Source organism: Hippopotamus amphibius, chromosome 9, assembly GCF_030028045.1.
Source record: "Hippopotamus amphibius kiboko isolate mHipAmp2 chromosome 9, mHipAmp2.hap2, whole genome shotgun sequence".
NCBI lineage: Eukaryota > Metazoa > Chordata > Mammalia > Artiodactyla > Hippopotamidae > Hippopotamus > Hippopotamus amphibius.
In genome coordinates this window covers 25658727-25670205 of record NC_080194.1, presented here as the reverse complement: position 1 = coordinate 25670205, position 11479 = coordinate 25658727, and the positions used below count along the sequence as shown (strand labels likewise).

At 41.7% G+C, this 11479-nt stretch overlaps 1 protein-coding gene across 5 annotated transcripts in view; it reads left to right on the top strand.

Moving 5' to 3' along the window:
• The first annotated feature begins 1696 nt into the window (after positions 1-1696).
• Positions 1697-11479, top strand: part of ZDHHC13 (zinc finger DHHC-type palmitoyltransferase 13) — a 47564-nt gene continuing 37781 nt past the window's right edge. For 3 of the 5 annotated variants that reach the window (XR_009055445.1, XM_057748728.1, XM_057748727.1), the window contains exon 1: positions 1954-2047. Coding sequence is in view for 3 of the 5 variants with exons in the window: in XM_057748728.1 (XP_057604711.1) it covers positions 2021-2047 (27 nt within the window). In the remaining 2 variants the exon portion in view is untranslated. Of the gene's footprint in view, positions 2048-11479 lie in introns of all 5 variants that reach the window. The other 2 variants (XM_057748726.1, XM_057748729.1) reach the window with 2 other exon arrangements.

Genomic DNA, 11479 nt, shown 5'->3' with positions numbered 1-11479 from the left:
TGCTCCAGGAACATGCCTCCACCCATCAGACTGTTCTCCAGTGTTATGTCTACACACTAAGCCAGAGGTATTTTCAAAGATGAGAGGTAATGATGGCACTTTGAGGCCTCACTGGGTTTGCTTCCTATAGCCCCTAGTTATGGATATACTCATCCCAGTCTGAAGCAGCTCAGTGGTGGCATAAAATAAATGAGCAGAGGGAAGCAGGAGCCTTGCTAAAGAGTAGAGTATTAGGATTTATTTGTTCCAGAATCTTCTTACATGTTAGGACAACAGTGAGAAAGCGTTGAAATAGCAGATTTCAAGCCTCCCTCAAATTCGAAAACATCTTCTAATTCAGTCCTTGAAAAGGAAACAACCAAACCACTTGAGCCAAAGCACTTTGCAGTAAGAGACCTGGGTATGAATCCTTTCTCCAACACTTACCAGCCGAGGGACTTGGGGTTTATGAAGTCAGTCTGAACCACAGTTTTTCCTTCTGGGAGATGGGGAAAATGACACCCATCTCATGGATTAGACATGATATATACAAAAACAGGTGCTGGTACACAGTAAGTGATCAATAAACAGAGCTCTTGCTAGTTAAGCAAAATGACCATACTCAAAGGTTCTCTCCTGTGTGAAGCCTTGCCGACAGTCTCATCCTGTCTGTCCACATTCATTGCTTACTCCACTGGCTCTTGAGGGAAGTGGCTTGCACTTCTATTTGTCACTCAGTTTGTCCTTCCTTACACCATAGAGGTTGATGACACACCTATCCATCTGCCCATCCACTCAGTAAAATTGTAGCATTTTTTTTATGTCCCAGTGCTGTGCCAGGCACTGAAAGTTCACGGGTGGATACAGTAAGGTCCCACCCTTGAAGGTGGAAGGCTTTTGGGGCAACTCAGGGCTGGGTGTGCCCAATAGGCACGGGTACTATAATAATAATAACAATAAAAATTTACAATTCTATCGCATTATTTATCATAGGAAAACCTAGCACTTTGTTCAATTTCTAGACATTTATTTTATGATTTAGAACTATTTTAATAGAATAGTCATAATATTTTCAGTTCTTTTCCACTTTAACTTTGAAAGGTTTTGTTTGGCAGCAGATACATTAAGGAATAATTGCGAAGACTCTATTAAATGGTGGGTTAGAAAAAGCTCCACTGTTTCGAGCCCACTGGACTCCCCAGGGGCAGGAACCAAGCCTTCTGCTAGCTTCATAGCTGTCCTTCAAGCTGAACAGAGCTTAGATACCAGCTCCTTCAAGTCATCATACAAAAAGGGCGTGGGGAGTGCACGTGGGGGGTTCTTGCCCAATCTTCCTCTAGTCTGAGAGGTGGAACTCATATATTTTCTGCTTTGCGTGAGGAAACAGAACCCCAGATGGTGAAAGAGACTTGCCCAAGATAGCAGGAACGGAGAGTGGCAGATGTTTCAATAGTTAACATTTATCGATTCCTTCTTATGTCAAACATTGGCTAAGGGGCTTTGCATGCTTTTTCTCATTTAATCCTTCTGACAATTTTGTGAAGTAGGTACCCTTATTTTCTCCATTTCACATTTGAGGAAAATTGAGGTAAAGTAAGAGATTTTCACAAGGTCTTCTAGCTATTAAGCAGCCAAGTCCGGATCTGCGCTTGGTAGATGGTTGTTGACGTTGGAATAACAGCCTGATCCTGGACCTGTACGAGGGGCAGGATGAGGCATGCGGACAGGTGGACACGCACCTGGGCGAGTAGTGCACAGTCTCCGCCAGTGGCTGTTAGCGCCCGGCGGGGGCGGGTTGGGGTCGAGGCCTCCGGCTCGCGGTTCGCCACTAGCCTCCCTGGTGGCGCCAAAGTCCCGCCCCCAACCGAAAGGAAGGCAGGGATTGGCTCTCTCGATGCCGATTGACGGCTCAGGGCTCGAGCGGGAACCGCGGTGGAGGCGGGGCCACGAGCAGGAAGTGGGCGTGGAGGCGGCTCGAAGCAGGCTGCCGGCCAGCGGGCTGCGGCCGTCTCTTTGCCTTGTCGCCGCCACTGCTGGGGAGATGGAGGGGCCGGGGCTGGGCTCGCAGGTGAGTGCGGTTGGGCGCAGGCTGTCCCGGCGGCCCGGAGAGCGGCCGTGGCTGTGGAGAGAGGGAGGGCATGGGTGTGAGGTAGCTCCCAGAGGGGCCTCTGGGGGCGGAGGGGCCGGGGCCGGGAGGAGGAAGCCTGGAAACACCGGGAATGATGCAGGGAATTCTCTCCGAGGCGACCGGGAAGAAAAGGCGAGGACAGGGTTCAGTGTCATACGGGCCCTCAGCATCCACCTCCGGCCTGGGGCGCCCGGTGCCCGGCAGGGACCGCTGTGGGGCCTGGGAGGGGAGGGTGGCGTTCCCGGGAGAGGTGTCAGGTGACGCACCTGAGTTGGAGCAGGCCGTTTTGACCTTGGCCTGGAGTCTGTGAGGTTCTCTTCATTTCTGTTTTCGGCCTAGGCGCCTGGGAACCCGCCTTCGCTCCACCCAGCCCTGTTTTAGCTCTCGTTCCCACATCCTTGCTTACTCCTTGAAAGATTTGAGGCTATTTGTTTAGGCTGGAGAAAGGAGGGTGGAAAGGAAGGTACGTGATAGCTATCTGCAAAATCCCAGAGGACTCTATTCTGTGGAGGAGGTTGTACTAGAAGCCAGATGTAGTTTCAGTAAATAGAAGGAGCCAGTGGGGAAAGTTACAGGAGGTACGTGTTGGCTCCGAGAGAACTAGATTTTTGTCCATTTTACTTATGGTCCTGACTGGCATATTATAGCTGTTTGCTTAATATTTGTTAAATACATGAAAAATATTCAGATTCAGCCAGTATTTAGTGAGTTCTTAGCATATGCCAAATGCTTTTATATGCATTATTTAATTCTGAAATTGAAGCATCCTTACGAAGGTGATATAATCCCCATTTACAGATGAGAAAACTGAAGCTCTCTCCAGCTGGAGTGAATTAGGTAGTAGATTTTCTGTCTCTAGTGGAATTCAAGCAGTTTGAGATGATTGGGTTAGTTGGCCTCTAAAAAAACTTTCCCATCTTGAGAGTGTTCCGCACACTCCCCCTTTCCCTTCCTTCTTTCAGCAATGTGGAGTAGGTTCAAGTGAGGAACAAGACAGGTGGCGAAGTTGTCAGGTGTTCTTGCATTTTGATAGACCTGAAAAAGGTATGCAAGCAGACCGGATATTACAAAAGGGTGTAGAATCTTCACGTGGAAACTCTGTCTCATTTGTTTTTTTTTCCCCCTCAGAGTTTCAAGGAAAAGTTGGTAGGAGTAATTACCATATCTTAATTACTGCCACTCATTTACAAAAACCTTCAAGTGCTTAAAGTTCATTACCTTGTGCTGCAGGGAAGATTGCCTGGCTGGAATTCCCTGCCAGATGCAGGGAGAGAACCATTCAGAGGTTGAAATTAAATGGGCCAAGGTAGAGAGATCACTGTTGTTGTTAATAATAATTGCTATTAGCTTTTTCAATAATTACTTATATACGATGCTCTACAGTTTGCAAAATACTTCCCTGTTCTTAATCCTCGCTGTGATCTTGTGAGGTGGGGAGGGATTATTATTCCAGTTTCAGAGATTAGAATTGAGGTTCAAAAAATTGAGAGTCATGGAGTTCCTTGGTAGTCCAGTGGTTAGGATTTGGAGTTTTCACTGCCATGACCTGAGTTCAGTCCCTGGTTGGGGAACCAAGATACCACAAGCTGCATCGTGTGGCCAAAAAAAACAAAAAAAATTGGAGTCATTTACTAAAAGTCAAAAAGCTGCTAAGTGACAGAGCCAAGACTTCATTCGTTCTACCAGGTGTTAAGCACTGTTATAGGTGCTGGAGATAAATCAGTGCACAAAACAGACAAAAGCATTCCTGCTCTGGTTGAGTTTGATTCCCCTGATTCCAGCTGACAGGTTTTTGCCAGAGTTTGCCTGTATTCTCTGGCCCCCAGTTTCCTCTCTGACCTCATTTTTTACTACTTTCTTGCTTGCTCAATCAACCACAGCCATGCTAGCCCCAAGGGCTTTGTGTTTACTATTCACTCTATCTGGAAAACTCTTTGCTCATATACCCACATGGCTTACTCCCCCCACATTTGTAAGGTCTTGAAACAAATGTCACCTCAATGTGGCAGGCCCTCCCCATCATCACCACTACCAGCAACATTCCCTGACCTCCTTCCTTCCTTTATATTTCTTCTCGGCATTTAATACCATTAACATACTCTGTAAATAATTGTCCAGTGAATGAACTTGGAGATTTAACTCCCTTAATACAGAGTACTTCTGTTAATGCCATGAGAAGTTTTTATGGCTGTCTGATCTCTGTTTCTTCTTTATTTTATTTGATAATCTGTCAGAATTTTGACCCTCTTCAGAGTTTAAGAATGGTTTTCTAGATCTTGGTTTTCTCTTAAAATAACTAACTTTAACAGTACTTATTTACTATTTAGAAAAAATAATTGGATTTAAGATATCTCCACGTGAGAAATATCTCATATCTTAAGTATGTTCTAGTCATCTGTTGCTGTGTAACAAACCATCCCAAATCATAATAGTGTAAACCAGCCATTGGCATGCTCATGGATTTTGGCCAGGGCAAAGCAGGGATGGTTTGTTTCTGCTCCACCATGTCTGGAGCCTCTGCTGGAAAGACTCATCACCTGGGATGACTTGCAAGCTGGGGCTGGTATCATCTGGTGATACCCTCACTTACATGTCCAGTGGTTGATGCTGACTTTGAGCAGGGACACCTACATGCGGCCTGGGCCTCTGGACGGCATGGTAGCTGGGTTCCAAGAGAGCATATGAAGAGACAGAAAGAGGAAGCTGCCAGTTTCTGAGGCCTGAGCCTGCAAACTGGCAGAGCGTCACTTCTGTGGTATTTTATTAGTGAAGTGATCACAGAGCTCAGGTTTGAAAGGAAGGGATATAGCCTGACTCCTCTTGATGGAGCAGTATCAAAGAACTTAGGGGCTTTGTTTTAAAAATCACCATGGATGTATCTGTAACTCTCTTATATAATTTTTATACTATTGTTCTGTTTTTTCTACCCCCGGGGAGGAGGATATTTAGCTAGCTACAAGTCTGTTTTGGTATCCCCTCCCCCTGCTTTTTTCCCCTTTTTTTGGATCATGTCTGTTGTGTTCATGGCCATATCAAGGTGTATAGAATAGTCACTGACACATAGTAGGCATTCAGTAAGTATCTGGTGAATGACTGAATGGATTGTAGCAGGAATTTTGTCTTATTCATCTTTTATCCCTAATTACCTAGTATCCTGATTGGTACATAGTAGGTGTTCTTTACATTTCCCTGAATGAATGATTAATGAAGACTTTTATGAGTTTGCTGGTGTCATAAGAATTTGCATGGTCTCTTCTATTACCTTAACACTGTAGGCAGTCATAAAGCAGTTACACTTTCACTGCCATGAAGGGTGTTTGTGCAGTGATGCCTTTACAAGTACACATGTCAATGACTACTGTAACAGCTCCTCTTAGAACCATACAACATGGATTTGGAAAGAACTTTATAGCTATATTGACCTGCTCCTTTCATTTCACAAATGTAGAAACTGAAGCCAGAAATTGGGTAGGTGATGAGCCACCATCATACAGCCAGCCTGAAATCTGAGACTTGGGCCTTGTTCTCAAGGAGTTTACCTTTCAACATGATAAAAATAAAACAACTAGAGAGTACTTAGAAAAATATTTTGCTGATCACCAGATAGTAATATCTAAGAAGGATGTAGTATCATAACAAACTTTGCTTTAATCTTTGTGATGGGAATGTATGGTTGTTTTCCTTAAACATCTTCATGTGACTGTCTCTGAAGTTAACCTCCCCCAAAGCAGGTCATCTCCTTTTTCGTGTAGCTCTTTTTTTTTGCCTTTTTAAAAAAATTTTATTTTATTATTTATTTATTTTTGACTACATTGGGTCTTTGTTGCTGCACGTGAGCTTTCTCTAGTTGTGGAGAGTAGGGGGCTACTCTTCGTTGCAGTGTGCGGGCTTCTAATTGTGGTGGCTTCTCTTGTCGCAGAGCATGGGCTCTAGGCTCGCAGGCTCCAGTAGTTGCAGCACAGAGGCTCAGTAGTTGTGGCGCAGGGGCTTAGTTGCTCTGCCGGCTCTCCGGCATCTTCCCGGCCCAGGGCTTGAACCCACGTCCCATGTGGCATCTTCCCGGCCCAGAGCTTGAGCCCGTGTCCCCTGCGTTGGCAGGTGGATTCTTAACTACTGCGCCACCAGGAGGTCCCTCATGTAGCTCTTATGGCAGAATTTTGGGAGGGAGTGATATCTAGAGCAAAGGACATAGCTTAGAGCTGTGGCCTCTAAGCTTTTTTTGATCATGCACTCCTATCAGTAAAGCAGTTTTGAGCTTGCACCCCTAGAGTAAAACCGCAATGTGAAAAGGAGGATTTAAAATGTTCATTTTTGTAAAATGCTGTGTGTTGTGTGAGATTAAGTGGCATATGCACTGCAAGCTGGCTGGGAGCTCAGGCCTCCAGCTTGCACAGTCCAGATCATCCAAGTACCACTGACTGAGGTTTGTCGTCCCTTATTGGCCACTGATCACTCTAACTCACGTGTTAATGGGACTGATTCTGTGTCGTGTGGTTGGCTGGGACTTAAAAAGTTCAGCTCCCCTCTGTTTGATGTACCTGAGGACTGGGGAAAGGAGCCAGTCTCCAAATTCATATTGTCATGGGGCATGTTATTGTAGGATTTGACGATATGTTTCTAAATTGTATTCATGAGTGAATAGCTCAGCATATACTCATGGTAAGGTTTTTTGTTGTTGTTGTTTGTTTTTCATGGTAAAGTTTTGAATTAAAGATAGTAAATATAAGTCTGCTTCAAATCAGCCTTTTTAATAATTTGGAATATATTTTGGAGGGAGGCTGGCTTTTTGTTAGATCAGGTTAGATTGTCTTTGTTTCTACTTCATGTGGCCAATAAAGAGCACCTGCTATGAGAAGTGTCAGCGCTGCCAGGTCTTAGTTGCTTGTATGTATACTGTTGTTGTTATTTCAGTTCATGGCTTCTTTGCAGTAAACAATTTAAGCCACTTGCTCATTTTGGGAGGGGTAACTTTAAAATTAGTAAATAGTTAAAATTAGATAATATACCTTGAAAATTACTTATCGTGATGTATGCTGCAAAATACTGAAGGTCCCACTGTAACCCTGCTGGGTGTGAACGTTCACTTTGTCTCCAAGTTACCTTGTAAACAAACTGTGAGGAGTGACTTGCTTGATATACGAATCAAGTGAGGCTGCCAGGGCTAAAAATTCATAAATCTTAAAGAAGCCAAATTATAAATTTTTGTGGTTTCCCTGCCTCCTTTTTTTTTTTAAGCTAAAAATCATTGTAATAGCAGCTTTAACATTTTCTTCAGTTACCTAATGGGTCACTGAGTATTTGGCCTTGAGTGCACTTGCCTCACTTTGGAGACCATTGACTTTGAAAACAGGCTTTGAGTTTATATAATCATTTTTAGGTTTTACTCTGATCTGGATTTAGGCAAAAAATGATGACATGAACAGCAAGTATCTCCTGTTCTCTAGTCTTTGTCACCCATTTTTGGCATTTAATCATGCATTGCTTCCATCATCACTTTACTCTCTTTGTCTCTGACCCAGCTGTCCCATTAGACTTAAACTCCGGGAGGATACACACCCATGTCTTCTGTGCTCCTAGCATAATGCTTTGCATGTCATAAATGTACAGTAATTAATTGCTGAATAAATAAATGCTCTTTACATTGAAATGTGTAATCCTCCTCAACTTTCTGCATGAAAAATGAAGCTGGTGTCCTTAATGCCTTAAGGCTTAATGAGAAGCAATAAATTGATATCTGTATAATATGACATTTATTTGTGATGAAAAATCTGTATATAAACAAAGGCTTAATCTTCATAATATATAAATGGAAGAAGATACACAATCCACTAGAAAAACAGTAGACTACGAAAAGGCAATCCACAAAAGAGAAAGTATGAGAGGGCTTCCTAGGTGGTGCAGTGGTTAAGAATCCACCTGCCAATGCAGAGGTCACGGGTTCGATCCCAGCTCCAGGAAGATCCCACATGCCGCGGAGCAACTAAGCCCGTGTGCCAAAAAAAAAAAAAAAGAGAAAGTATGAGAGCCAGTAAACAACAAACAAACACAGATTCAATAGCAACTAGGGACATGCAAGTGCAAAACAAGATGCCATTTTTTTAGCCTTCAGATTGGCAAGATTGTAAGAAGATTGATAATATTAAATTATGGGGAGGTTTGTAGGGAAAAAGAACACTTACATACTTGCTATTGAGAATGTGAATTAGGGAAGGTAATTAGTCAGTATCTGTTTATGTTTAAAATACATATGTGTTTTTGACCCAGCAGTCCTACGTTGGAGAATCAATGTTACAGAATGTATAGGATATTAATTATAGGGTTGTTTAGAGAGTGAATGCTGAAATCAACCAGCATGTCTAATAATAGGGAAATGGTTGAATAAATTATGCTGGATCTATACAACGGAATAATATTCAACTATTATTTGCTACTGACCTGCAGGGCTGTACATGATATGTTGTTAGGTGAGACAAGCAAGTTGATGAATAATTATACAGTCAGATCCCATGTTTGGGGATAAGTTTTGTTAAGTATAAGAATAAAATGATAAAAACCTATGTATCCTATATAATGTTATATATGTTAAAGTATGTATACATGATGAAGAAGGATACACCAAACTGTTAATAATAGTATCTCTGTTGGTACAAGATTAGAAGGGAAAGAGTCCAGATTATCAACTCTTTATTCACTTCTTTATTGCTGGAGTTTTTAAATGAAAGTGACTCATTTTATAATTAAAACAATTTAAGTTTTATATAAAAAGCAGACTGATTTCTCTGTCAATTTTAGCTACATCTGCTATTTATTGATACTCTAGAAATTCTGAGTACAGTATATTCAATTCTTTCCTTGACGCCTTGTCTTCTTACAGTTGGATATAATTATAATTACTGTGATATGGTGAAAAGCAATGTTTTTATTTATGTTTTAATCTATCTACGTATTTATTTACTTATTATGTAGCTGTGTGAGTGTATGTGTGTGTAAAATAAGTATCATGCAGCGAGAATGAATTTACCAGATAAATCAGAACCTGTGTATTTAAAAAAGTATCTGTGGTTCTAGCTCTAGGTAAGATGGAGTAAAGCACACGCCACACTGTCTATCCCACTGAACGCACTGGATAGAATGCTATTTAAGGATTCTCAAAAGAAAATTGTAGCAGGTAGAGTGGCAGGAAAGACCAGAATTCAAAAAACCACTGAACCAGGAGCTAATTTACCTTTTTTCCATCTGGGTCCCATCGTCTCCTCCACCCCCATCTCCCTGGACTTGATCCCTGGAAGTAAGCATCCCTGCAGACAGAGAGTGCTTCTGGAGAAGCCCTCTAGTTCAGGTTCAAGGAGCAGGAAAATGGTCTCCTGGCAGCACAGGCACCTGAAACTCTGAGGGAGGAGAACATCCTTTCTGAACAGAGGAGTTGTAGTCCCAAGACAGTTGTTCTTAGAAGTGACACCCGAAGCATGATACATAAAAGAAAAAAATTGATACATTATACTTCATCAAAATTAAAAAATTTTTGCTCTATGAAGGAAACTTGAGAAATGGGGGGACTTTTCTGGTGGTGCAGTGGTTAAGAATCCACCTGACAACGCAGGAGACATGGGTTCGATCCTTGGTCCGGGAAGATCCCATGTGCTGTGGAGAAGCTAAGCCCATGTGCCACAACTACTGAGCCTGCACTCTAGAACCCGCAAGCCACAACCATTGAGCCTGCACACTACAACTAGTGAAGCCTGTGTGCTTAGAGCCCATGCTCCTCAACGAGAGAAGCCACTGCAGTGAGAAGCCCGGGCACTGCAACAAAGAATAGCCCCCACTCGCCACAACTAGAGAAAGCCTGGGCGCAGCAACAAAGACCCAACACAGCCAATAAATAAATAAATAAATTTATATAAAAAAATTGGAAGATAAGCTACAGACTGGGAGAAAATATTTACAAATCACATATCTGACAAAGGACTTATGTCTAACATGTGTAATATAAGGAACTTTTAAAACTTAGCAGTGAGAAAATAAATAGCCCAATTAAAAAATGAGTAAAAGGACTTAGTTCACCAAAGAAGATATACAGATAGCAAATAGTACATGAAATGACACTCAGCCCCATTAACTGTTAGGAATATGCAAATTGAGACTATGATGAGACACTACTACACATCTATTATACTGATCGTAGCAAGTGCCAGAGAGGATGCAGAGCAATTGGAGCTCTCATAGATTGCCAATGGCAATGCAAAGTGGTACAGCCACTCTGGAAAATAGTTTGGCAGTTTCTTATAAACTTAACATCTACTTACCAGATGGCCAAGCAATCTCACTCTTAGAGAAGCAAGAACATATGTTCACACAAAATGAATGTTTATAGCAGCTCCATTTATAACTGCCAAAGGCTGGAAACAACCCTCATGGGTTGTTTGAATGAATAAGCTGTGATATATACATATAGTGGAATACTATATAGCAAGGAAGGAGCTTCCTTATAACATGCAGCAACTTGGATGAGTCTCAGCATTATGCAGAGTGAAAGAAGCCAGTCTTAGAAGATTATATTCTGTCTGATTCCATTGTGTGACATTCTAGGAAAGATAAAACTGGTGAAGAAGGACATATCCCTGGTTGCCAGGAGTTGAGGTAGGGGGAGGGTGTGGCTAATAAGGAATATCCTGAGGGAGTCTTTTGAGGTGTTGGAACTGTTTTGGATCCTGATTGTGGTAGTGCTTATAATTCACAGAACTATATACCAAAATGTCAGTTTAACTGTAAGATAATTTTGAACAAAAGCATTTGCCCCTTCACAGTAACCTGTTGAGGGGTTATGGACTTAGTAAAACTATCATTTCTTACATCTTTTTTGGAACTCCTGGAGAATTGATGTAGGCACGTCATTTCAGGTATCTTCAGTTTTCTATTCTTAATGTGTATTCATCCTTTGAGAATTTTTTTTAAACAATGAAAAGTTGTTCAGAGAGAGAGTTCTGGTGAATAAGATGGATAAAAGCCGGGTAACATTTTTATAGTAAAGAACAAGATGGGATTATAAAATAATAAGCTAGTTTTGATCTCTAGGAATGATTTGCTAGATATTTGATGTGAACCTCCACCTTAAATGCAACTAAAAATGCTGGATACAGTGTAAAATCTTTTTAAGTGTTTTATATTTTGATGCTATTGTAAATTTAAAAAAAAGATGCCTTAAGATTTTCTGATGTATACGATCATGTTGTCTGCAAATAAAGGTGGGTTTGCTTCTTTTCTAATCTGTATGCATTTTTCTTTCCCTTACTTTATTATTATGTCTTGGACTTCAGTACATTGTTGATTAGAAGTGGTGACAGTGGGCATCCTTGCTTTGTTTCAGTCTTTAGA